The 25821-nt window shown below is 37.2% G+C and overlaps 1 protein-coding gene across 2 annotated transcripts; it reads left to right on the top strand.

The window, feature by feature from the left end:
* The first annotated feature begins 857 nt into the window (after positions 1–857).
* On the top strand, positions 858–25821 carry LOC126484428 (uncharacterized). 2 transcript variants are annotated; one of them, XM_050107941.1, is made up of 7 exons: positions 858–1053; positions 1231–1414; positions 1570–1760; positions 4663–4872; positions 4956–5240; positions 5347–5530; positions 22969–25821. In XM_050107941.1, the coding sequence occupies exons 1-7, from the start codon at positions 897–899 to the stop codon at positions 25085–25087; spliced, it is 3330 nt and encodes a 1109-aa protein (XP_049963898.1). In that variant the 5' UTR covers positions 858–896; the 3' UTR covers positions 25088–25821. The 2 variants fall into 2 exon arrangements, with proteins under 2 accessions (XP_049963898.1, XP_049963899.1); XM_050107942.1 differs by lacking the exons at positions 858–1053; positions 1231–1414 and adding an exon at positions 4399–4553 and having other exon boundaries at positions 1643–1760.

The following is a 25821-nucleotide window of genomic DNA, read 5'->3' on the forward strand; positions in this document are numbered from 1 at the left end:
GTGGACCGGTGAATAAAATCGACTGCTTTAATGAACCGTGAAATCAATCTTACAATACCAGTTTACCTACAAGTTGACCTGCATGGAGTTTTATAAATAAGTAAAAGGGAAATAAGAATTACGGAAAAAGGTAAAATCTTCCGAAAAATATGGTGTACCAACTACTTCTGCCGCAATAAGTTTCATGTACACGTATTCTAAATAAAGAGTACTTAAATTAATTTTTTACTTCATTTCCACATTTCCATCTCAGAGTGTCCGCACGAGGTCCCAGCTATATGTGCAACACTACACTCAACCTTTTTTCGTAACTGGATCCTTGTAACTTCTCCCTAGAGCCAGGAATCTTAACGTCACCGGCAGTCAATCATGGGAGCAATTTCTAGCCTCATAGCTTGTTTTTTTTGTGAAAATAGAAGTTGCAAACACAGAGCATAAGAGTTTCCTCCGTTTCTAAGTAAATGACATAAACTTAGAAGTTATGAAAGCGTAGTCGCTTGTCACTGAAATTTCTTTTCTATACCGAGAGATGGCGAGCGAGGCGTAAATTGAATGTAATCACGCATGCACAAACATTTGCGCAGATATCTGCGCAGGCACATCGTTGCCTGCGTACGGTCCTTTAGTCTTTCATCCCTTTTGTGTTTCTACTGTTTCCAACTTTTCTAGTTTACAGATGTACTATTTTTCTGGTTGCTGACAGAAATTTGCGTTTCGGATCCACGAATAATGCTATCCTTCACTTCATAAAAATTTTGTTGTCATCAGCAAATTACTGTTGTCGGGGCTTAGAAGGCTGTGACTTTGCGTCAACGAATGTAAACAGACGCTAGACGACCCGCGGTAATTCTAAACAATAGCTTAAGTCGTTCGCCAGTAGAGGGCAAGGGAAAAATATGGCAGCGGTGAAGTTGAAATCGAACGAAAATTCTTGTACGAAGTCGTTCACTGAACATAAGAATGAAAATATACCAGAAGAATTGACTTTTAGATTATATGATGCGTTTCTTATTGTATTATCAATGGGAACATTTTTGGTGGATTTGAGTACTGGTAAGATTGGCCTTGTATGTGAATGTCAAAGGCAGGCTATTATTTGTTGATAGGTGTTTCACATCAGTTTTGGATTAGATTGAAGGCCATCAGAAAAATTTCATGTTGTAAACTTATTGATATGCACTATATTTTCATAGCTACAGATGGCTTCAGGTCGTAAACATTATTTTTCAGATGCAGTCTTGGTTGTCGAATATTTTGAAAATGGACACTTTTATTGGGCTATTAGTACTTTGTTACTAGTTGTTTTCCCAGCTGCTATGGTACAAGTGTTTAGTATGCGGTGGCATATTATGGATGAATCGGCAGGGCTATTGCACTGGGTGGCTCACGTTTTCCTTTTAGGCTTGGTTCACAGGTGAGTGGAAAGTAACTATAATGTTTGCTAGGGGACTGAGTCTTCGTTAGTGTTTGCAAAACAAAGTGGCTATTAAACTAAACTAATTACTTTCGTAATATTTGTACCACCTTATTTACGTAATGTTTGTCATAAATTTTTATTTTCGTTTACAGGTATGTTGTTGCATTGAAGACCGGCTTTGAAGCACGTACATCAGGCGACCCTCTCGACTTCCAGCGGCTCTATCATCAGCAAAATGACATTTGTATGTTACGTTTATTTGAATCTTTTATGGAATCTGCACCACAGTTGGTTCTTCAGTTGTACATCATGATATCTTTAGAAGATTGGCGCAGTTGGACAGGTAAGTTTGACGTTTTGATAGTTAAAAAGTATTGAACATTTACGGAGAGAGTTAACAAACGATTACAGTATGGGTGTTAAGGCCGCTGTTTTTTCATGGCGAGTGGACCTTTAGAGGTAGGATACCAGTAGCCCTTTTACGTATCAAAAAGATTTTAGAAAGTATCAAATACTGATTTCAGGTCATCTTCATAATCCAGAAAGCAAAATGTTACTTTATTGATATAGCGAAATGTTACTTTAATTGGCAGTTCTATTTGTACAAAACATTGACGATCTTTCTGTGCTTGAAAGTAACTCAGTTTGTAGTTTTAAGTAGAGTTAGTTGTGGGATTTATAAAGTGCTCTTTAGGAGTAATTTCAATAGATGGCTAGCCATTAAGAGCTGAAAATTCTCATTCCATGACATAGACACTTGTAGACATCAAAGTGTTAAATCTTCCTTTTTTAAACAGAAGCAATATTTTTTTCTGATTTCATTACTCTCATATGCAATGATGATAGCATTGGGCTTATTCTCCACTTGACATTCTTTCATAATGGTATTTTGCAATATCTGGCATTGATTCATTTCAAGGTGATACAAATGTTTCTCCTCAGAATTTATTTTGGTTTTCTTTCAATACTCCTTGGAAGTTTTTGATCCAATTAGTATATTTTCTTTTGCTTCATTAGTGATATGGTTTGACTGTTGATGTATGATCAAGAAACTTTTTAATGTTAGAGATATTCTTTCACGTTTAACCTAGCTTTTGAAAATATTCAAGTATGTGCATCGTGGCACATACCTAAAAGAGGAACTATATTGATCAGGCACTGTTGAACCATGCTTCTGTAACTATTGTAGATAAATGGCTGAAATGCAGTATGCCCTGAAATATAGGTTGTACGGAAATATCTGAAGTTGTTACTGTCCCCTCTTCTGGTAGATGAAATGTTCTAGGATGACACTGACATGTTACTAACTCACTTGAAGTAAGAGCTGTGTTTTAAACCTACTTACAGTAATCATTATATGGTTTTGAGATGTATGTGTATCATTTTCTTATAGTGCATATTAAATTACATAGTTTGGTCAGTATGTGCTTGAGACAAAAAATAAAGGAAAAGTTAGTTGGCCAAAACAACTATTCAAAGTGAAAGGGTTATGCAAACTTGTAGTCTCCTGGTAGATTGGGTGGCCTTGTTCCATTAGTACTTTAAAGGCCTCTGGTTTGAGTTGCAACAAATCTTATAATTTCCTTGTGGAATTTATGGTGAAGTTACTTAGCAGTTCTTTTGGTAATTGTGTTGTGCAAATAATAGTGTGGGTTTAATTCTATAACACACAGAAAATCACCACCACATGTAAAATTGGTAATTTCATGTTGTTGACGTACATCATTTTCTAAGAACCCAGAAGAAATATTCTCTCTCTCTCTCTCTCTCTCTCTCTCTCTCTCTCTCTCTCTCTCTCTCTCTCTAATAGTGGTTATATCACGCAGAAAACAATCAAAAAAATAGAATTCTACAAATATTTCTGAGTGAATATGTAAAAGCGGCATATACAAAGTAAAATCTGTACTTGTAAGCTATTGGTGTTTACAATAACTGAATCATTTGATACTGCTTGACCAACTCTCAACTTCTCCCCTTTGTTTAACTTAGACCCTGAGCAACACCAAATGTCTGTAATCATCTCTTGAGATTTCATATTCACATTTCTTGGCTTTGCTAACTCGCAGCCAAACTGTTATCTTCCAACGTTACCTAAGGCTCAGACTATACCGTAGATCAGCACCACGACCTGCAGTCCAAAAACTTATAGGTACAAAAGAAATACTGTCAGTGTTCTAGCATCTTTGTTTATGCTCATGCAACATCACATGCCACAACGTCATTACATTACTGGTTATAGCAGACATTAGAAATTGGTAGGTTCTGTTGACGCAAAATTTCCCATAGCTTATCCACAATTTTCATTAAATTCTCCTTTCCTGTAGCACTAAGATTGCTACCCCAAATGTTATTAATTTCATCATTTAAGTAGGTGCTCCTCTATCACAAATATTTTTAATTAAATAAAGAATAATGAAGTACAAAACTTACGAGTGAAAACGTAAATGTAAATGAAGCTCAGTTTATTGTACACTCCAGATCTTCATTGTAACACACAGATCTATTTCAGTTAAGTTGCATACCTTTAAAGAAATCTGTGTTTGCAGCTTATGAATGATGGCTTACGTTCAGTTTTTTGTCCAGTATAAGGAAACACGAGTTAGCTGGAACAGATATACTTTCCCCTACTTTCAGTGTTGTACACACACTGATTCACTGTGTACTATGTAGGTCTTTTTATTGACTATAATTTGCTTGTTTTTAAATGACATTCAACATGGACAATGGACAAATTTTTAAATACTTTGTATGAGTTCGTTACATAAAATCTGTTAACATGTTAAAAAGTTCTCATAAATGCTGGAGCTTCATACTAAAACTTCATTATTTATTTGATTGTATGTGATGTAACAAATCTGCATGAACTTAGAATATTAACACAATAACAATTGTTAACTTTTCTCAGGCATGAAAAATTTGAAAATTCTTTATAGCAACCATTGACAATAACTTCTCTTGAGTAATTCTAGCTTTTCTGTCAGCTCTTCCAAACTACCAATGGTGGTGGATGAAAAATGCTCTAAATTTTTTTCAAAGGCTGTTTACCAGTCTGTCAGTCATGAACAGTTGCATGCAGTGAGGATTGCTTCTGGTAGCAAAAATGGACTTGTGGATGTGCTTACTGGGATCTACAAAGGTTAGCTTTTCATTTTTTAAACAGTCATTTTGTAATGTTCATTGCATGATATTACTAATGTTAATGAAACCATTAGTCAGATCACCAACAGATGTGATGAATTTTGCAGGTGTGTCAGCTGTTGCATCACTTGCATCTCTAGCTTGGGCAGTTGCAGCGTATACCAAAGCTATGAGACGTGCTCGTCCCGATAAACGTTCATTGTCTGCAGTAGGCTTCCTGCTGCAGGCAGTTTGGCGAGGAAGCATGATAACAGCCCGAATAACAGCATTGGTACTGTTTGCTGTTGGTTTTAAAGCATGGCTGTTTTTATTGCTTGGTATGTTTTCAGCAGATTGAGCTCTGTTAATTTAATTGTCTCGCCGTTTGCCAGTATAACTGCAGTAGTCTTTCATGTTGCAGGTGTGCACTGGATAGGAATGACAGCTTGGATAATGTTCCAACATACTGACTTCTGTCAGTCACCATGGGAAGAAAAGATATATAATTGTGTAGTGGGTGTGATATATTGCTTTTGTTTTTTCAATCTCAAAGAGGGTCGCTCAAGAAAGCGTATGCTTGTATTTTACGTCATTGTTATCCTTCAGAATGTCAGCTGTCTGGGAATGTTCATCGGTTTCACAGGAATGACAAGGTTCAACCTTGTAATCTTTGGCACCACTGCTGTTGTTGGTGGGACAATATTAGGTAAGTTTTAATTCAGCTTAATTACTATTGTGATTTGATTGTGGAATATTTTGTGTACATCAGATTGCCATAATATTATGAACATTTAAATTTGTCATTTTCTCAGGTATCATGAGCATGCTGCTTTATTATGGCTTTTTCCATCCTGCTGGACATATTAAATTTCATTCTGAAGCAGTAAATCATGATGCACGTGAAACACAAATGTCCACCATGAAGTCAGAAAACACAGCAACAATTCGCTCATTAAAGCACTGTTGGGACTTAGATAAAGAACAACCAACTGGAAGGTGAGAAGTGTTCTGTTTTATCTATTGGTATTCATTACCTTTGAAAGCACTGTTTTCTCTCCTGTCATGACGTTTCCATTACAGTCACCTCCAGCCAAGCCGTACCAGTATGACTATCATCTCAATGTGTGTCCCAATTAATTTTTTCTGCCTCGTAGTTCTTTTCTGCAGGTATATTTCATTATGAAACTTGTCACTGTCATCATTTATATTACTTTACATTTACAAATTTTGTTATTGATTCATTGAGCACTTTGTTCTGTTACCCTTGCTTCTATCCCACTTCAACCATCTTGCTGCTACACATGTCGTATGCTTTCACTTTCATCACTAAAGTAAAACATATTTATCAATTTGTCTTATACATCAGTTCCTTTGTTTGTAGTCTCTCTCTCTCTCTCTCTCTCTCTCTCTCTCTCTCTCTCCCTCTCCCTCTCCCTCTCCCTCTCCCTCTCCCTCCCTCCCTCCCTCCCTCCCTCCCTCCCTCCCTCCCTCCTCCCTCCTCCTCCCTCCTCCTCCTCCTCCTCCTCCTCCCCCCCCTACCCCCCCCCTTTTCATGAATGTTGTTAGTCACTTCATGCCACACTTACAATATGTAAGTGCTTCTCCAACTCCTTCATATCTTGACATTTTTTTCCCCCTCTAGCTGTTGCATAACAAGTTGGGTTTTAAACATCATTGTACCCAATATTCTGCTGCTACCCATTCTTAATTTATTTTCCGTGTACTAATCACTCTATTCTACTACAGGCAAATGATAGGATGATTCTTACAGGAAGATACCATGTGATTGATTAGCTATACTCAACCATTGATCTTAAACTTTATTTAAGTTTCCAATGCTAATTCTACCCTTCACAGTCTCACATTTATTTTTTTCTCCTTTGTTTTGTTAATGTTGTCTCTCTTCACCGTCTACACTTCTCAGTTTCTATCTCTTATTTCTTATTGTTCTTGTCTGCTGCTTCTGTCTCCAGTCACCTCTTTTCATACTTTTGAGAAATAAGAGAATTTTGTCACCTAGAATGAAAGTTCACTTTTATTTGTAAATTGTCTTAGTTGCTCAAAATACCAAACACAGGAGACTTGAGAATCAACTTTTTAAGTCAGAGACAGAAAAATTTTCTTTCTGAAAATGCATAACTCAGTCTTAAACAAATTTGATATGCACTTTGATGGATTTGGTTCACAATTTCTTGAGGCTGAAAATATTTCTGTAGACTTTTGATAGTCCCACCTCGACAAATCTCAATTTCCATTTTGCTGGCATCCGTCTGTACCCCTCATATACAGTTCTTGATGTAGTTAAATGGGTGATAATTTGGAAGGAACCCGTTCCTGATTTTTGAAAAAGTGTAGTAAGGCTTAGCATGTGAGATTGCCAACTTGTTCTTTAGTGGAATGTATGTTGTATGGTTTAGGTTGATTTTTTATTTGGTCCTGTTGATGACATATTGTACAAAGGATGTACTAGTAATATAGGACAAGTCAAGTGAAATAATGCAAAATTATGTGAACATTTTATATATCATACAAATATTTATTTTCTATGAATGATTGATTGCAGACAATATTACAACCTACATTTTACTGGAATAAGTTCAAGTGAGTACTTAAAATAGCAGAATTAATGAAAGTGCACTTTTTTTTTTATCCCATTGTCACAGATAAGTAATGAAATTTACATTTATTCATTATGATTTAAATTAAATTACAACATTTTTATCTTCGTTACTTGAATAAGTTCAAGTAAATATTTAATTGTGCAGAATAAATGGTAGTACATATTTAACCTATGATATAAATAAATGTACATTTTGTCACTATAATATGTGTTAGAAGTACACACTTAAGTCTACATAACATAAAGATTTTCTTTCCTCTATTTTTATTCGAAAGGATGCCTTATTACTGTAGGAATTCATTCATTTTATAATAAGTTTGTTCTCTGCAGAATGTTCTTAGCTTCCTTTTGAATACCTCCATGGTATCAGTTTCCTTTTTCATACTTTGGGAAGCTTGTTATATACATTTATTCCCTATTTAGTTACTTCCCTATTGACTTTTGTTAGAGTTGCAGGTCCTTCGTGGAAATTTTTTGCCTGTCTTCTTTTACACTTGTGAATGTCTCAGTTTTTCTGGAATAATTCCTTGTTGCTGGCTACAAACATTATCAGTGAGAATATGTATTGATTTGTATCAGTAAATATGCTGCGAGTCTTAAAGAGACCTCTGCAGGATGTTCTGTTAGACCCCACATATCAACCTCACTGCTCTCATAGTTTGAAGACTCTTTCAACTACTGTAGCATTTCCCCAGAATATAATTCCATATAGGAGTACAGAATGGAAATATGACAAAAGCAATACTTCTCTGTTAACGAGGTGGGAAATAGCTTTCAGGGCAAAACAAACTGTGCTAATTCGTTTGGCGAGCTGATCAATTTGCTCTGTCCATCTTAGATGTGTGCTAATTCGTTTGGCTAGCTGATCAATTTGCTCTGTCCATCTTAGTTGGTTATCTATCTGGATGCCTAAGAATTTTGTATGTTTGGTTTCATTAAATGTGTTGTTGTTGATCTCCATTTCAGGAACTTGCAGGTTTTAAATTTCTGTGTGAAACTGTATAATGCTAGTTTTTGAAAAATTTAGGATTAGGCTATTTGCTGTGAACCATTTGTGTACTTGGTTAGCAAATTTCAGGACTGTATCCTACATTGCAGAGTTGGGACCCTTGATGAGAATACTCGTATCATCCACAAACATGACTATTTTTGCTCTGTCAGTTATTGTAACGGGTAGATCATTAGTGTAGATTAGGAAAATCTGTGGCCCAAGGATCAAACCCTATAGGACTCTGTATTTTACATTTCCCCACTCTGAGTTTACATTTCCCCACTCTGAGTTTACTGTTACACCTGCCTCCATTAAGATAACTCGTTGCTTCCTGTTGTGTAGATAAGATTCTAGCCATGTCAAAGGTTTGTCTTCAGTGCAATAGTGTGGAAGCTTTTTTAGCAATGCTTTAGGAAGGTCACAAAAAATCCCCATTGGGTACCTTCTGAGATTTAATTCACCTAGAGTTTCATCTGTTGGCTAACTATAGCTCTCTCTGTGGAGATTCCCTTATGAAAGCCAAACTGTGTAGATGCCAGTAAGTAATTTTGTGTCATATGGCCACGCATCCTATCATAAACTACTTTCTCAAACACCTTTGAGAATACTGGCAGCAAAGAAATGGGCTGATAATTGGATTGTACCTTCCTTGCCCCACTTCTATGAATGGGCATCACTATTGCAAGTTTGTCGGACTGGAAATGTCCCACTTTTCATTGATTGGTTGATTAAGTCTGCACATGATTTTAGAATCTTATTATATATTCCATCATATCCAGAAGATCCAGAGCTTTTAATTAATTTTATGATTTTTTTTTTTTTTTTCAATTTCTCTAGGAGTTATGCTTTTGAAATGAAGTCTGTATTTAATGATTACAAAGAATCCCCTTGATTGTAAATTGAAACCGGATGTTGACCTAGGTTTCAGTGCAGATGACCACGCCTTCTTTGGGCCACACTAAAACTACAAACTGCCTAAAGAGGCATGGTCCAACATTAATACAGGATGCCCAAAAGAGCAAAAGATTTGCATGAAATGTAAAATAAACGGTACGTGTGTACCATGCCAATAGCAGTACTTAGCTCAAATATCAGAAGCGTGCTTCCTCACCCCAGCCAACACAGCTCACCGGACGTTTGTAGTTTTAGTGTGTTTCGAAGAAGGCGTGGTTATCCACGCCAAAACCTAGGTCAACATCTGGTTTCAATTTGCAATCGGGGCAGATTATTTATAATCATTAAATTATTCACGATTGCTGATGCGCTGCAATGTTAAAAGTTTTCAAGTCTGTATTTGATGTGATTTGCGTACGACTTAGTAGCTGTATGGCTTCTGTGGGAGACTGTTTATTATGGTTCCCTGATCTTTCAGATACAGTGAGGAAAAAGTTGTTAAAATCAGAGGCTGCAACTATTTGATTATTCTTGTCTGAACCACTACCAGAGGACTGTGGCGTCTACACTTGTTCAGATTTTATGTTCCTATTTTTTATCATGTTCTATATGGTTTTTACTTTGTTGTTTGACTTGCTGATTTTTTCTGCGTAATGCATTTGTTTGCTCTTTCTCATTACACATGTTAGAATTTTTACAGTATTTTCTTCTAATGTAGTTTCACTGCTAGGTTTATACTAGCCCTTTGTTCTATGTAAAGGTCTCTCCGTTTAGCACGTGTTGTTTTAATGCCAGCTGTTATCCACTCTTTCATTTCACAACAGATTGATTTCATTTTTAATCTTGTCTTTGGGGTGAGCAGGCTTCAAAGTGTTTGAGAAATAAGCCTAGGAATGAATTGAATTTCTCACTCATAAACTATTTAAATGCAGGTGATGTTTAGTTAGGCGGAGCACATCAACAATAGTGTCATCTGTTTCTTGAAGAGAAAGCAGTAGTTCGTCTTTTTTATTTAAAAGGCTTCTTATATTTTGGTGAAATACTTTTAAGCTATTCAGGTAATTTGTTGCACTTTTGACAGGTTTCTTGATGTTAGATTTGACACGAGCTAAATTATTATTAAAGAGTGCAACATTTACTCTGTAACTTTCCCTTTCCTCTAGTCTAAAAAAAGGCTTTCTTTGAGCATTAACTACAACAGGAATATGCTGCAGTGGCAAACAATCACTACTTCTCTTTTTTGTAGTGGAAGATACAACATTTTTTATAACTTCTCTTGCATCTGACATGAGAGAATAAAACGAGATTAAAACAATGTTTTGAGTTATGAACTTTTGTGAAGTACATTCAAGTGGAGGCCATGTTTGGTATGGAATCTTTGGCTAGTGGTATTGATGTCCAGAACATTTATGTTTGCAAACTGACTGCGTACGCTAAAGAGCTGTTCATTTGCTGCACTGATCTCTTTGTTCACACATGATCAGGGCGATAAATCATATTGGTGCAGAATGTTGACATAAATAACATTTGTGTGTCCCAGGTAACTGAAGCACTTCTTTAGTTCTTGGGGAGGCTACTGAAGTTCCATTCCGGTACATTTTGTGTAAGCCACCAAATAATGCACTTGGTTACTTGAGAGAGCAATGCTCCTGGCTTGACAAAACCTGTCGCTTTCACAGTTACTGCCACATCATTTACCAAAGAAGCGATCCCCTGTCCCTGAATTATCACCAAGAATCACAAGATTACATCCGAAACGTGTTGGTAGATGTTTTCAGGAACAGGAACAGCACCATGTGGAATTTGTATATCTTCGTGTTGATGTGTTAGAAACAGTAGTGTTCCTGAGAGCATTTATTGCAACACTCTGTATGTGGGTATGTTCAGTGTGCCCTACAAAAGCATCGCTGTCACTGTCGCCACCGAGCTTTTCAAATCTGTTTGTTATGGAAATATTTGCTGGCCCATTTAGTATATCAGTACACAGATTGCACTTCCAGGTTTTTTGTCAAGTTTTCATTTCCTTTCAATGAGAAGTCTATCTTTGTTCATTGAAAGTGAAATTGAGAGTCACACTTCACACATACAATACCGCTTTTATCAGTTTTCCCACATTTTTTACATACACCATCATGTTTGTTGCCCAAAGTCCTAGCTTCTAATAACAATTCACTGTTTCTTTTATTATCGCATTCACTGTTTTGTTTCTTGAGAGTGTCGTAGTTATATTTTAAAACATTCATCTCTTCTAACAGCATGGCAATGATTTCGTCTTTGCAGTCCATTCTTTATTATCAGCTGCCATAAAATGCGAGAATGCATCAACTGGTTCTACCACTCTTCATTAATTTGTACAATTTTCCTTACAGTGTATTTCTTGTGCATTATTTTAGATTTATAATGACTGATTTTCATGACTGCTTTCAAACTTGATCCGTTACCTCCTATTTGCTGAAGTTCATCTGCACTAGTGGCTCTAAGTACAATGTCATTAGCAAAACAAAGTTGGTTCAGATATGTTCCATTAACACACATTTCTTCACTTATAGAGTTTAAGAATCTGAAAACATTCTGAAGGAATACTGGGAATAGATTTTGTGGTATAGAATCTCTTTGCCTGATTTTATTTAAATTCTTAATTCATCACTCCTGAAACTGTAAGGCTGACACATATATTCTGCAGTTTACTCGTATAGATTGAGTCAATGCTTTCACCCTCCAGGACTGTTAATACTAATTTATCTGAGACTGAGTCAAAAAATTTACCAGAATCTATGAATGCAGGCAAAGAGGTATAATGTTCTCAAGTTCCACTCTATAATTGAGGACTTCAAATAAAAAGTCTTGAAGTGCCAAAATCATGACATTGAGGAAAATGAGTTAAAGTATTCTAGGTAATTAATGGTCAAAATTGCACTGTTAATGTGTTTTGTTTGAAGGTTAAGCATAGGACGTACCTAGTGGACAAAGTAAATTGCAAACATGTATTGTAATAGTATGGAAATCTTGCTGAATGTGGCAATGCAGCGAAAAACTCTTTAAGTGTCATAGTTCAGTAGTCGACAAAAAAGATAGTTAAAGTTCATTCTGCTTTTGTAGAACTGTTTGTGCTCATTATTTGACAGGTGCTGAATCATTTCAGTCAAATCTGTTGCATGCATTCTTGTTACTAATGGACTATGTTTAAATTTGTGGCAGTTGAAGCCTTTTTTTCTTTATTATGGCACTTAGCCTTTTTTATTTCAAGTCTTCAGTTTCATTCATGACCTACAAAGTAGTCCGTGTGCTATGTCTACTTCTAAAGCCAGTGTGTTTCTTTGCCTGACTGAAATCCATTTTCTGTGTGTTTGGAGACAATTTTAGTGAATGTATGTTTTGGAAAAGAAGTCAGTAAATCGATGAATTTTATGTCTTGACTGCCATCTTTCATCTCAGATGGAATAATTACATTATTTTTCCATCTTTGGGAAATTATCTTCTTCTGCAGATATTTTGTAAACGTTAGTATTATGTTGCCTCCAACTTTAGTTACTTCTGTCGAATAACTATCTCCAAGCAAATTTCCTTTCTTCACACTTTGAATAGCTTTACACATTTCATTTGTCTTTACTTTTGGTTTTGTTGTTGACCATCTGCTTTTCTGACTTGTCTCTTTAATTATGCTGACATTTAAAGAAGTCTTTGAATGATTGATTGACCAGTACTCTCTGTTGTTAATTACTGTGCCAGTGCCATCTTAACTGGAGGAATGGGAGCTTACTCAACATCAGTTTGTAAGATCTGTGAAGTCCTTGTTGAAATACAAACTGTGAAAGGAGTAAAAGTAGCCATACACCATGCAGTCAAGATTTTGAGCGTCAACAGACACAACATTTGGACAATGTTCATTTTATTTTTGAGAAAATACAATCACATGCATGGCTACATTGCCCCAGTGCTGATCCAGACTGAAACAATTTTCTGTGTTGTTTTTCCATACTCTTACTGTTAATCTTGATAAATTTTTGTTTATAATAGATGACATTATGGTAACAACTTACCGTATAGTGGAGGTGTTGAGTAGTTGGAGGGTTCATAAACAAGATTTGAAAACATTGCTAAGCTTTAGAGTGATATCCTACACACACACACACACACACACACACACACCCTGCTCTACAAGCCTGTATGAATACTTTTTAAATTCTACGAATGAGATGAATACCTCTTTGTTTCTATACTTGTAATACTCCATTATTAGTTTTAGGCTAAGAATTTGGTCTGAGCGGCTTCTGTATGATAGAAATCCTCCTTAATCTTCTCCAAGTTGTGGTTCCAGAATGTTTTTGATCCTATTGTAAATTATGCGGGCAAAAATTTTGTATGTGCAGTCCAGAAGGATTATGCATATGTAATTATCTGGTTGGTTCTATCTCCTTTTTTAAATAATGGATGAATTATTCCTGATGCCCAGTGCTCTGGAATTTTCTCTGTGATCCACATTTCAATTAGTTGTTGGTGGATATTTATGATCACAGGTTTTCCAGCATTCTTCCAGATTTCTGCAGTTACATGGTCTTCAACACATGCCTTGTAATTTTTTTTAGTTCCTGAGTTGCGACTTCTACCTCACTTACAGTTAGAGGGTCTGTTAGGTCTGAGGTGGTTAAAATAGGTGCTTGAGTGTCTACTTGAAATGTTTCTAGTGGGTCATCACTATTTAAAAGTTTGTTGAAAGCCTGCAAGGATCTCTGCATTTTCTTGATTACTATGTGCAAACTTTGCTGACTTATCTCTCAGCATCAGTGTTGAGGACTCATACTTTTTAAGATATCTCCCAAAGATTTTGTAATAATCTCTTGACTGTTTCTTGTGGAAGTTCTCTCTTTTCTAGGGTATTTTTAAGATGTTTGTATTTTGTCTGTCTGATGATTTTATGGGTTGACTTCCTTTGTTTAATTAGTTCTAGATGTGATTCTTCAGACTTTTGGGCTTGATGCATTGTCCAAGCTTGGTGTATTCTTTCTAATGCCTGATCACATTCTTTGTTCCACCACTTGTGTTTCTTCCTGGGATTTATTGGAACCACCTCTTCTGCTATGGATTTTAATTTGGTGGTTAATTCTTCTAGTGTATTTTTGGTTAGGATGGTTGGGTAGAATTTTCTTCTAGTTTTTTTTTCTGAGGTCTTTTCTTTAGCATTGGTGTTAATTTTATTTTGATCTTCACAACATAGTGATCTGACTCTGAGTCTGCACCCCTTAAATCTTTGAAGTTGTAGATTTCGTGATGGTGAAATTTATCCATGCATACATTGCTCAGTTGCCATTCGCCCTTTCGGAAATCAGGGTGTTTCCAGGTTTTTAATTTATGATGTTTCCTTTTAAAACATGTTGATTTTGAGACTAGTTATGGTTCGTATTTTGTCTGTCAGAGTATTATTTTTCTGATTGGTGAGAGTGCATTGATAATTGTGTATGTGTTACTTTCAGATTTCAAAGGTAGAGTTGCAAGTCTGGCGGGCTGAGATTTGAATTGTATGATAGTTGATAATTTTGAGATTGTCAAATTGTGGACAGTTCTTGATGACTCTTTTTCCAGAGATTCCTTTATAAAGTCGGTATTTCTGTGATTCCATTGGGTCTTGATCGCTGTTTCTGATTTCTTGAAGAGCCATGATTACAATTTTGTGTTTCTTCATGACATCATTAACAATTTTTAATTTTCCATCTTGGTACAAGGAGTTAACATTGTGTATCAAGAATAATGAGACCTTTTTAGGTTTAATCCTTTGATGTTTTTCAGCTTGTACTGACTGTTGAGTTTCTAGACGCTCCGATCCATCATTATCTTCTGAATGACAGCCCACCAAATCTGAATGCTGTCTTTCCTCCAATTTATGGTTGCAATCGGTGGAAGTATTCTTCAAGACTGTTCATGGTCGACTGTCTGTGTCACCTTGGTGCAAAGATAAATCCTCAAATTACAATTCTGAAAGTTATTCAGAAAGGTGATGATGAAAGATCACAACATGAAATTGTGAAGACAGAAAGAATTGAAGAAATTGGCCAAAGAAAGAAAAGGGCCATTAAAGGGCATGAATATGAAAGACACCATAGGCCTCCATTTGTAATACTGTTTGGGACAGGAAAGAACAAGTGTTGACCAAGAGAGGTCAGATAGGATGGATGAAAGTGAGGGGCCTGATACAAGTAAGTGGAAGCAATGCCAGACCCAGCTTGGGGACCTGTGCTCACCACACACGTCACACAAGATGTATGCCCCTGAGCAAGGTACCATCATTATGGCAATGAATATTAAAATTATAAAACCAAAGAAGACACTACACTTAATTTAGGTATAGGCAAGTTCTGGGCATAATCAAAGTCTAGAGAAAAGAATGCTATCATCAGAGACAGATTTAATTTCTTTCATTAAGTCTGTGCCTTTAAAGATCGATATGCTTTGCATCTGCCTTGTTTAGGTTATAGTTAGCTTTACACTGGTCAGAAGAAAGAAAACTGGTGTTCTACGGATCGGAGCATGGAATGTCAGATCCCTTAATCGGGCAGGTAGGTTAGAAAATTTAAAAAGGGAAATGGATAGGTTAAAGTTAGATATAGTGGGAATTAGTGAAGTTCGGTGGCAGGAGGAACAAGACTTTTGGTCAGGTGAATACAGGGTTATAAATACAAAATCAAATAGTGGTAATTCAGGAGTAGGTTTAATAATGAAGGGAAAAAAAGGGAATGTGGGTAAGCTACTACAAACAGCATAGTGAACGCATTATTGTGGCCAAGATAGACACGAAGCCCACGCCTACTACAGTAGTACAAGTTTATATGCCGACTAGCTCTGCAGATGACAAAGAAATTGATGAAATGTATGATGAGATAAAAGAAATTATACAGATAGTGAAAGGAGATGAAAATTTAATAGTCATGGGTGACTGGAATTCGATAGTATGGAGAGGAAGAGAAGGAAATGTAGTAGGTGAATATGGATTGGGGGTAAGAAATGAAGGAGGAAGCCACCTGGTAGAATTTTGCACAGAGTGTAACTTAATCATAGCTAACACTTGGTTCAAGAATCATGAAAGAAGGTTGTACACATGGAAGAAGCCTGGAGATACTAGAAGGTATCAGTTAGATTATATAATGGAAAGACAGAGATTTAGGAACCAGGTTTTAAATCGTAAGACATTTCCAGGGGCAGATGTGGACTCTGATCACAATCTATTGGTTATGAACTGTAGAGTAAAACGGAAGACACTGCAAAAAGGTGGGAGTATAAGGAGATGGGACCAGGATAATCTGACTAAACCAGAGGTTGTACAGTGTTTCAGGGAGAGCATAAGGGAACAACTGGCAGGAATGGGGGAAAGAAATACAGTAGAAGAAGAATGGGTAGCTTTGAGGGATGAAATAGTGAAGGCAGCATAGGATCAAGTAGAGGGATCACCGATTTAGTATTGGAGGGTAAAAATCATAGAGGGGGACCAAGAGATGAATACACTAAGGAGATTCAGAAAGATGTAGGTTGCAGTAGGTACTGAGCAATGAAGCAGCTTGCACAGGATAGAGTAGCGTGGAGAGCGCATCAAACCAGTGTAATGACTGAAGACGACGACAACAACACTGGTCATCAGAATTTTTTGCCAAAAGCACATCACACTCGGCACAAAACTAACACCTAGCTGATCTCAATTGCCTAAAAGAATATTGACTTTGTTCCCTCCAATATCTGTGGTAAGTGCTGTACTTCATTTTAAGTGCTTTCCCCTCTAACTCATAAAAATGTTGTTTTAAGCACGTATAAAGTTTATGAACAGTTAATTCAGGATTATCAAAGTACATCCTTTTGGCTCTGGGGCTGTTATAGTGGAAACTCCTTAGAAGGTAACTGGGATCAATGTTCAACAAGATGCCAAACCTTTTTTTCTATCGTATTGGGCCGATTATGGTGTTTACCTCGTTTGTCTTCAGGAACAGCACCTGGAATGTAGCAGAACTACCCCAAATAATTTTTATTGGATCTGATTATTGAAGAAAATATTACAGACCTTAAAACAATATTTGTGACATGGATATGTCATTGTTAACATGACATATCTTTATTGTATTTTGTGCTGATCTCTGCCTCATTTCAGAAATCTGCAACACATATCGTAGAAATTTCTAGTGAACTATTTTTACGAATCCATTATGTTTTATGGTATACGTCCAATAATAGTTCCTGTTCTGTGCTTCAGGATTGAGAGATGTAGTTTGTTTTTCGTTTTTTGATATATATCCCATTAAGATTGCATCCTGAAGTACTTAGTCACTACTGTCCCAAAATGCAACACACAGTTGCTTCTCGATTCAAATAACTTTACCAACAGCCGTATATTGGCCTATACACTATTTTTGTATCATCAAGCTTATCGTGTGGTGCCATAAAACTGGAACCGTAAATCCGAACCATTATGCAACTGATTCATATGAAAGGATGACACCGACTGTCAATCTGTTGCATAATGGTTCCGATTTAAGGTTCCAGTTATATGGCACCATTCGATAAGCTTGTTATTACAAAAATAGTGTATGGGGCCTGAAGATGGCAATACTGAGGTGCCAAAACTGGTAGCATCTGATATATAGACCTAGAATAAAATAACCAAAATATACGACTTGTTAAAGTTTTTTTTAATCAATAAATACGTACCAGCCAATGTCCCCTGGCCATAATGGACCAACAGAGACAGAACAGTTGCTTCTGTTGATCGATTTGTAAACTCTGACAGCACCTAGAATAGATTGCAACAAATACAGACTATGATATAAATATAAGCATAACTGTATAATGCTGAACTTTGTCCACTTGAAGATATGGCAGAGAAAAATGAACAAATAAAACACAAGACCTCTTCTTGCAACATGATTCAGATGGCTTGAACTTCTTGGCTGGTATTTTCTTTCCTGTGCGCACAGATATATACATTTTGCCAGAATTTCGAAGCTTCTTAGCAACATTTCGTTTCCACCCTTCCACATTGCAGTGTCATCACTAGCATCCATCTTCACAAAGTGGCCACACCACTTGTTTGAACGATGAACTAAAGTAATGGGTGCAACAAAAGCATTGCACGCGATCTTCTTTCCAAAGAGCTCATGTTATCTAGCGACATCATACGGAACTAATTTCCTTAAAGACAATAGTTGAATGTTTGAAGAAGGGAATGCACGCGTTTACGCAATAAAAGCATTAGACATTTAACCCTTTTAGTGCCAGTCGTTTTCTCAAAAGATCATGTTAAAAGTGCCATGTGGTTTTACAGTAAAATGCAGACCTCTGCCATACTTGCAATAAAATCTAAACTAATGCATAAAGGAATGTAATTTTTTTTTATTTTTAGGGAATGCTGCTGGCTACAGTAATATGTGCAATACACATTGTCAAAGAACATATTTTCAGAGAGAAAAATTATTTTCATGATGGGGTTTATCGAAAAAAATTAAAACTTTGATTTCAATTTACTCTGAGACCCATCAAATGATGATATACTCAAAAATCTCAGGTATATATGGAATCTCTGTAGTTTCCTTAACAAAAACATCATAAAGGAATACAAAATTTTTTTACTATACTAGTGAAAAAAAAGAACATAACATTACAAAATAAATTGTTTTGCTCTGAACGTGTTCTCAGTTCTTCAGTTATAAATCACTGACAAATGTGAGGTTGCAGTTATGACAACTACTAGCACACATGCTGACCAACACGTGAAGGATGCAGTCCTTTCTTGCAACAAACACAGACTGTTTGTGAACGCCGCTTCTTATCCTTCATAGAACAAACACTACAGTAGCGTTCCTTTCTCCCCGGTTGAGTCTCTATACCATATACTGTTGAAGCAGGTACATTTATATCTATTGCACTTGTGGTTGCAGTCCTTGCCTGAAACCACTGTTTAGAAAGTTTGCAAATGACTATGCTGTTAACTTCAGCAGTGTCAATGGTTTGTTGTTGGGATTTAGGCTTTCCTTATACAAAACATACGCATTCAGCAACATCCTGGCAATTATACTCAACACTACCTTCTTCCACATCTTGACTCCTCCTCTCATCTAAATAGCAGTATGCCATCATATCAGATGAGTCAATGCCACCCATATACTTATTATATTTAAAAATCACATCTGGTTTCTCGACCGACTGTCTGTTGCGAATTGTCTTTTCTGATGATGTAGCAGAGGATGATGTACTCACAAGGAGGACTGGGTTTCTCTGTGATTTCTTCTGCCTGAAGCCACAGAGAAGTATAAAAGATTTCTTGAAAAACTTTAGCTGACCTACAGCATAATTCAACAGAAGACCACGTGGCAGGAATTTTCTGTATCTTCTAATTGTTCCCGTTAGATAAGTGCTGACTGAATACAGCTTTTCTGCCAGAGGAATAGATGTAAAAAAAAGTTATCGCAAAACACATGGTAACCTTTTTGCATGTAGCTCCCAAGAGCTAGTAGTTTCATGACGACTTCATATCCCAGGCCGTTCTCTTTCATTTCGTTTTTGTCTTCATCACTTTTTGCACCACAGTATGCATAAAACCCTAGGCAGTAATTTACTACAGAATCACACAGCATCCAAAATTTGACTCCCATCTGCGATAATGTTTATTGGGGAGGTACTGGATTAGCTGTGAGTGCGGCTTTGTCCCAACAAGACTTTCAACAACACTCAGTTGCTGGTGTGGAGTGTAGTAGCAACGAAAAACATTGTTGGCAATATCCACCAACACTTGAAATTTGGCTGTTGGTGACCAGGAGGGTGAAGTTTCGAATTGTCTACAAAATGTAAGAACTGCAGCGACAACTGAAACCTGTTGCGTGAAAACATTTGCGAAAACCATGGTGTCAAAAGGTTTGCATCAGTTGACCAGTAACTAAACATTGTCAGTTTTTTTATGAGTCCCATATTCAAAATCACTGCTATAAAAGCCCTCATTTCTGCTACAGTTGTTAGTTGCCACTGTTTGATTCTCGAATTTGGCAATAAATGTGTTGACTGAATCACCTGGCGAGCGTATCCGTTAGTCTGTCACCGTAATAGTAAGAAGCTGCTGAGAAAAACACAAATTGAAAAAATCAATTGGTGTGGCATTTGATGGTATATGTTTAGGGCCTGGTAGTTCTGCATACAAAAAGCTTGGAGGGGGTGGATTATCTGATGCCTCATCCATTATTTCAACAAAAGTATTTGCACTGCAATTCAGTTGTGTTTGGTCGTCGTCATTTGCTGACGCACAATCGTCACTTGAAGAAGAAAACGAGTCCTCTTCTCTACCAGACATCTCCTAATCTGATTCACTTTCTGCAAATCCATCTTCACTTTCACTGCTTATCAAATTATTGTCTAAATCACTCGTATCAAACTGCAACTTCTTACTTGACGACTCCATGCTGCCGCGAAATACTCGGTAAATATACAACACCAGAGAAGTTTATTTTACTCGAAATATCGCACTGACAATCGAAGAGGATCGATATGCTGTGCCTTCAACCACCCTTCTACGTCTTAGACTAGGAAATACTAACAACTTTGCCTTCAAGCGTGGAAAAAATGAACGAGAAGGGCATCACGATCAGATAGTTTCTGGCATTTTTCGCCGAAAATCTGGATCACGATCAGATCGTATTTGGCACTAAAAGGGTTAACGCTCTTGTTGTACCCAGGTACTCAATTGTTCACGAGTGGTTTGAAGAACGTTATGGACAATTCAAGCAAATAATTTGGCCACTCAGATCACCCGACTTGAATCCCATCAAACATTTATGGGACTAAATCGAGAGGCTAGTCTGTGCACAAAGTCCTGCATAGGCAACACTTTCGCCAGTATGGACGGCTGCAGAGGAAGTTGGGCTCAGTATTCATGCAGGGACTTCCAATGATTTGTTGAGTCCATGCCACATGGCATTGCCACACTAAACTGGGCAATAGGAGGTCCGACATGGTGTTAGGAGGTATACCACGGTGTTTGGCACCTTACTGTCTAGTACTATCAAGGACACTCATCTCAGTCAGAAGCTAAGTAACTTGAAAAAATGCTTGGCACCAAACGCAACTTCACACAATCATATCTACTTTCCTGTCTTTGCACACTGGCAAGCAACACACTGAACAACAATATACTTCAAAATATTTTGTTGTTACATTTGCTGCTATACGCAGAAAACACAGTTTGCACTGCTAATGTCAGTGCTCCCACTCCTGACCAAATGGTCAAAATACATCCATCCCCGAGCATTGCAGTACTATTCTACAAGACAACGTGTCCTCTGAAAGTAGTGTCAAGGCAAGTAGTTGAATTATACAAGCAAGTTAAATTATATAGGGAAGTTATGGTCTTAAAAACAACCTCTGTCCAAGTGTTGCAAAGGTGTCGGTCTTATAGGAGAAAAAAGTGTTTGCCCATCAGTGGGAATATCTATTGGTATTAGAGAAATTTTGAAGCACCAGTCGAGGAGTGGCAGTCACCCTGTATGAAGTAAAAATGATTATCACCAGTGCATGCAAATTTGTCCGCTTATGACCATGAGCTCTGTGGGGCCTTGGCTTCAGTAACACACTTCAGGGTTGACATTTTATCCTTATCACAGAACATAAGCCTTTCATGGTTGCCTCTCAGCAGAAGCCAGTCAAGTTGGCTTCAGGTGAATTGTAGCATTTTGACAGCTTGTGTAATCGCTAATAGATATTCACCATGGTAATGGTGAGCAAAGTGGACTGCCCCGTATTTACGCATTCCAAACGAACATGACTTCCTACCATTTGTCAGTGCTCGGGAATGAGATAGCAAATTGAAGATATTCCTGAAAGCATAATCAGACTTTATTTGTATTCAAATGCTGTGCTCAAACATGGTGCTTTATTGGGATACATCAACACCACAAGTGTGACCCTTCATTACAGCAGACTTCTGTCAGCAAGCAATTTCCTCTTTCCACAGCCGCTGTGATCTAAATAGCTCTACAGTTCTGCTTGTTACCTTCACATACTAAGTCTGTGATTTGATAATGTCCGTAGCAACATCATTAGAACTTTACCACCATCGGATAGGTATAATACTGCCTGACAAAGAGTTTCACTGTCTCTCTCCTTGGCTTGAAACCTACTCAATGAAAGATGCAACATCAACAGCTGCCGCCATGACCTTCTGTCATGAGTAGATTGTCCAGGTCCGAATACCACTTCGCATCACTTCTGATCGGACAAACAGTTTACCATACCTAATGTATTTTCAACATTGCTTGGTATGAAATGAATTTTAACCTGTATCTGCTAACCCACAGCTAATGATCTTGTGGAATGGATCCATCACTAATTAAATGTCTCCTTCAAATGCTGCAGAACTAAGTGCTGACAAGCCCCCCTTCTCTCTTATTGGAGCTCCGAATCACTTTGGAAGAGGTTCTCAGTGTAAATTCTTCGATTATATTCATGGCGTTTCCAGACTTCACACAAATAAACTGAACATAGATGTTCTTTTCTATTTATGGTTACACACTTTCGTTGGTGTTTGTTGTGTTGAATAAATAGTATTTTACATGACACATTTATTGATAATGAATCAAGAATTCCTGATGTTCTACATAATTAAGTAGTGGGACCATTTTGCCCCTACTATTAGATTGTAAATTAACTTGGGGGGGGGGGGGGGGGGGGGTCCTGGGATAGATTCCATCAGGTCGGAGATTCTCTCCACCCAGGGACAGAGTATCTGTGTTGTCCTCATCATTTTATCACCATTCAGAAATTGGCACAACTGGAAAGTGCAAAGCTTGCGTTTTTGTATGGGAACTGATAACCATGCAGTTGAGTGCCCTGCAGACTGAAACTGTCCATCATCATCATTATGTGTAAATTAACTCACTGTAAAGCTTGACATTATTTGTTTTCTTGTTGCAGGATCAACAATATGCCATCAAATGGTGGCTCTCCGCTTTCTGATGATGCCACAACAGACAAAAATCTTCTGTTAAACAACTGGGCACCATGTCAAACAGCAACACCAACAGAATTCTTAAATCTGGGGCTGGAAATTGCAGATGAAATAGAAATTGTAAAAAAGGCAAGTGAGGAGCCCAGAACACTAATTTCAACTACAAAATATGATGTCTTAAAACGGAAAAGACGTGGTATTTGTTCACCAGAGGAATTAGGAATAGATACTGAACATCCTTTGGAAGATATGAGCAGTCTGGAGGATATTGCTGCAACTAATGATTCAAATCTGCTCCAGAGGCCCTCATTTTCAGCTATTCATGAAATTGGAATAGACCCCTCATTGGCTGATGGGAAAAATACAGTGATATTAGATGAAATGACAAGACAGAAACGCCGTGCTATCTGTTCTCCCATTGACTTCGATGTTTTCAATAGTGCACATGATATGCAAAATAACAAGGAGGATAATGTTTTATCGATGTCAGTTGCTGATGCATCTACAGAAAGTGGTGGTGAAGTTCTTTGTGAACAATTTTCAGGTACAGTAACAGAAAAGAAGTGTGATACTGAACCTTGTAATGTAAATCACCAAGATGTGCCTCCAGGTGGAAGTGAAGATGCACCAAGTGAAATACTTTCAGTACCAAGTGAGGTGCTCTCAGCTCATGACTACGAGAATATCTGTGCTGTAAACATTGCAAGAGAAGCTTGGGGTTTACGTTCTTGGCGTGGTTATTCCGACATAGAGACCTGGTTGCATGATGACAGTGTAGTGAGAGACAGAAGACGAGATACTCTCACCAGCACAGTAACCACAATTACTTCGGCATCTTCAGACAATTCGACGACAAGTGGGGAACCATTAGCTGTCACTATTTCTCCACCTCCAATTCCCTGCAGGCGACCTAATGTGGGAATTAGAGTACAACGTTCAAGACAAGATGATTATCTTGATACATTGGTTGATGACTTGGCAGAATGTGAAAGAAATCGTAACTTACCAGATTTTGTTTCTGAGCAAGATGAGTTCAATGTATTCATTGCTCGTCCTTATGTTATCGATCAGAATGGAGCTTTCCATCCTGTTACAACACTGGACACTATCATGGAAGAACATGAAGAGTCAAGCACCGAAGCAGGTGACTCTATTAAACTCCGCAGGAGGCATGATTCAGCCAGCACCCTGGTTGCTACTATAGATGAGATTCGGCGTGGCAGTTCTCTTTGTAACTTATACAACTCAACATGGGACAGCAGAAGCTGTAGTTCTGCAAGCACATTGAGTGGTAGCCCACAAAAATCTCCCAGCAAGAACAAATTTCCTTTTGATTCTGTTTACAGCACCTCTTTGCCATCACTTCCCAGTTCTTCCTTGAGTACAAATCCATATTCTCCAGTCACTCGTGACTCTCACTTGATTTCAAAGTTGCACGATTCATTAAATGATGATTGCAGAGTATCTTCAAAGATGGTTCCCAGTACCATGTCCCACGGACCAGAAATCGTTTTGGATGCAGTGTCATATTTATCATCTCCTGATTCAGTTGCAGAACATTCAGCTCAGCAGCAAGCTTCCTGTGCAGAGGCAAAGAAGACTGGAAAATCAAATAGAATTAGAAGAAAATTTTCTTTACTGAGAGAAAAATTTGAACATAAAGAAGCCGATCATGATATAAGTCAGCAGTTAGACACTTTCACTTCAGCAGATGTCAAAAATTGTACAAAACCAATTTCAGATTTCTGTGCGACTGTGAAAAATGATATTGTGCTTGACATATCAGCTGAAAAGATTGAAGAACCATCAGATAAGGAAAACGTAATTCCAGCAGTCACATCTCGTATTAAACAGTGGAACAGTATTTTGAAAGGTCAGAATACAGATCAGAGACTACACTTAGAAGTGCCTAGTGTACGTGGTGAAACGGAAAGGGAAACTAGTAAACCAGTGAAGGTAAGCTACTTAAATTTGAAAGAGAGGAGGAGTGTTTTCTTAAAACAAGTCTTGTCTCCACCTAGATTTCAAAGTAAACCCAAGAGGACTTCTTTGTCAGCAGCATGGAAGGGTGTTTATGTGTCATAAGTTCTTATCTTAGAAGGGAAATATGTTTGACGTAGCAAACATGTTATCAGTACAAAGATCGTCTCCTTAGATGTACAAAAATAGTGCCACAGTACTGTGCTGCCTTTTCTTTTAAAGTTGTAACAAGACAAACTACAAGTTTACTGATGTATCGAAAACATTATAAATTAAACATATTTAAATTTGGTTTCAAGGTGCAAAACATTTAAAATGTGTAATTTATGAATATGTACATCACAATGGTGATGTAATAAATGGTGCTATATTTTTATTTATATTTGAGTACATATCTGTAAATAAGATTTTTCTATGAATGTTTTATGTATAATATACAAAACTGCTTTTATATTTTACTGATACTGGTATGTGATTTTTGTCACATTGTACAGTTATTTATCAGTGCATTCTACTGACGCTAATGTACGATATTGCTCGATGAAAATGTATTTATGAGTTTGATCACTGATATTTGTAGATCACCTTGTTTGTGAAGTTATAAAAAAAAACTGAAGTGTTGAATTGTTCACATCTTTTATATTTTCTAATAAGTCAACAGATGTGTTACCATACAATCATCAGTAGAGAACCTGATTATGTGTTGTGGAGATTTTTTTTGTGTGTGTGTGTGTGTGTGTGTGTGTGTGTGTGTGTGTGTGTTAGGATACAAAATAGAGAGAATTTGTGCTTATTGTATCTGTTGGTCTTATCTCCAATAAATGCCAATTTTTAATAAA

The sequence above is a fragment of the Schistocerca serialis genome, chromosome 6, assembly GCF_023864345.2.
Source record: "Schistocerca serialis cubense isolate TAMUIC-IGC-003099 chromosome 6, iqSchSeri2.2, whole genome shotgun sequence".
Lineage (NCBI taxonomy): Eukaryota > Metazoa > Arthropoda > Insecta > Orthoptera > Acrididae > Schistocerca > Schistocerca serialis.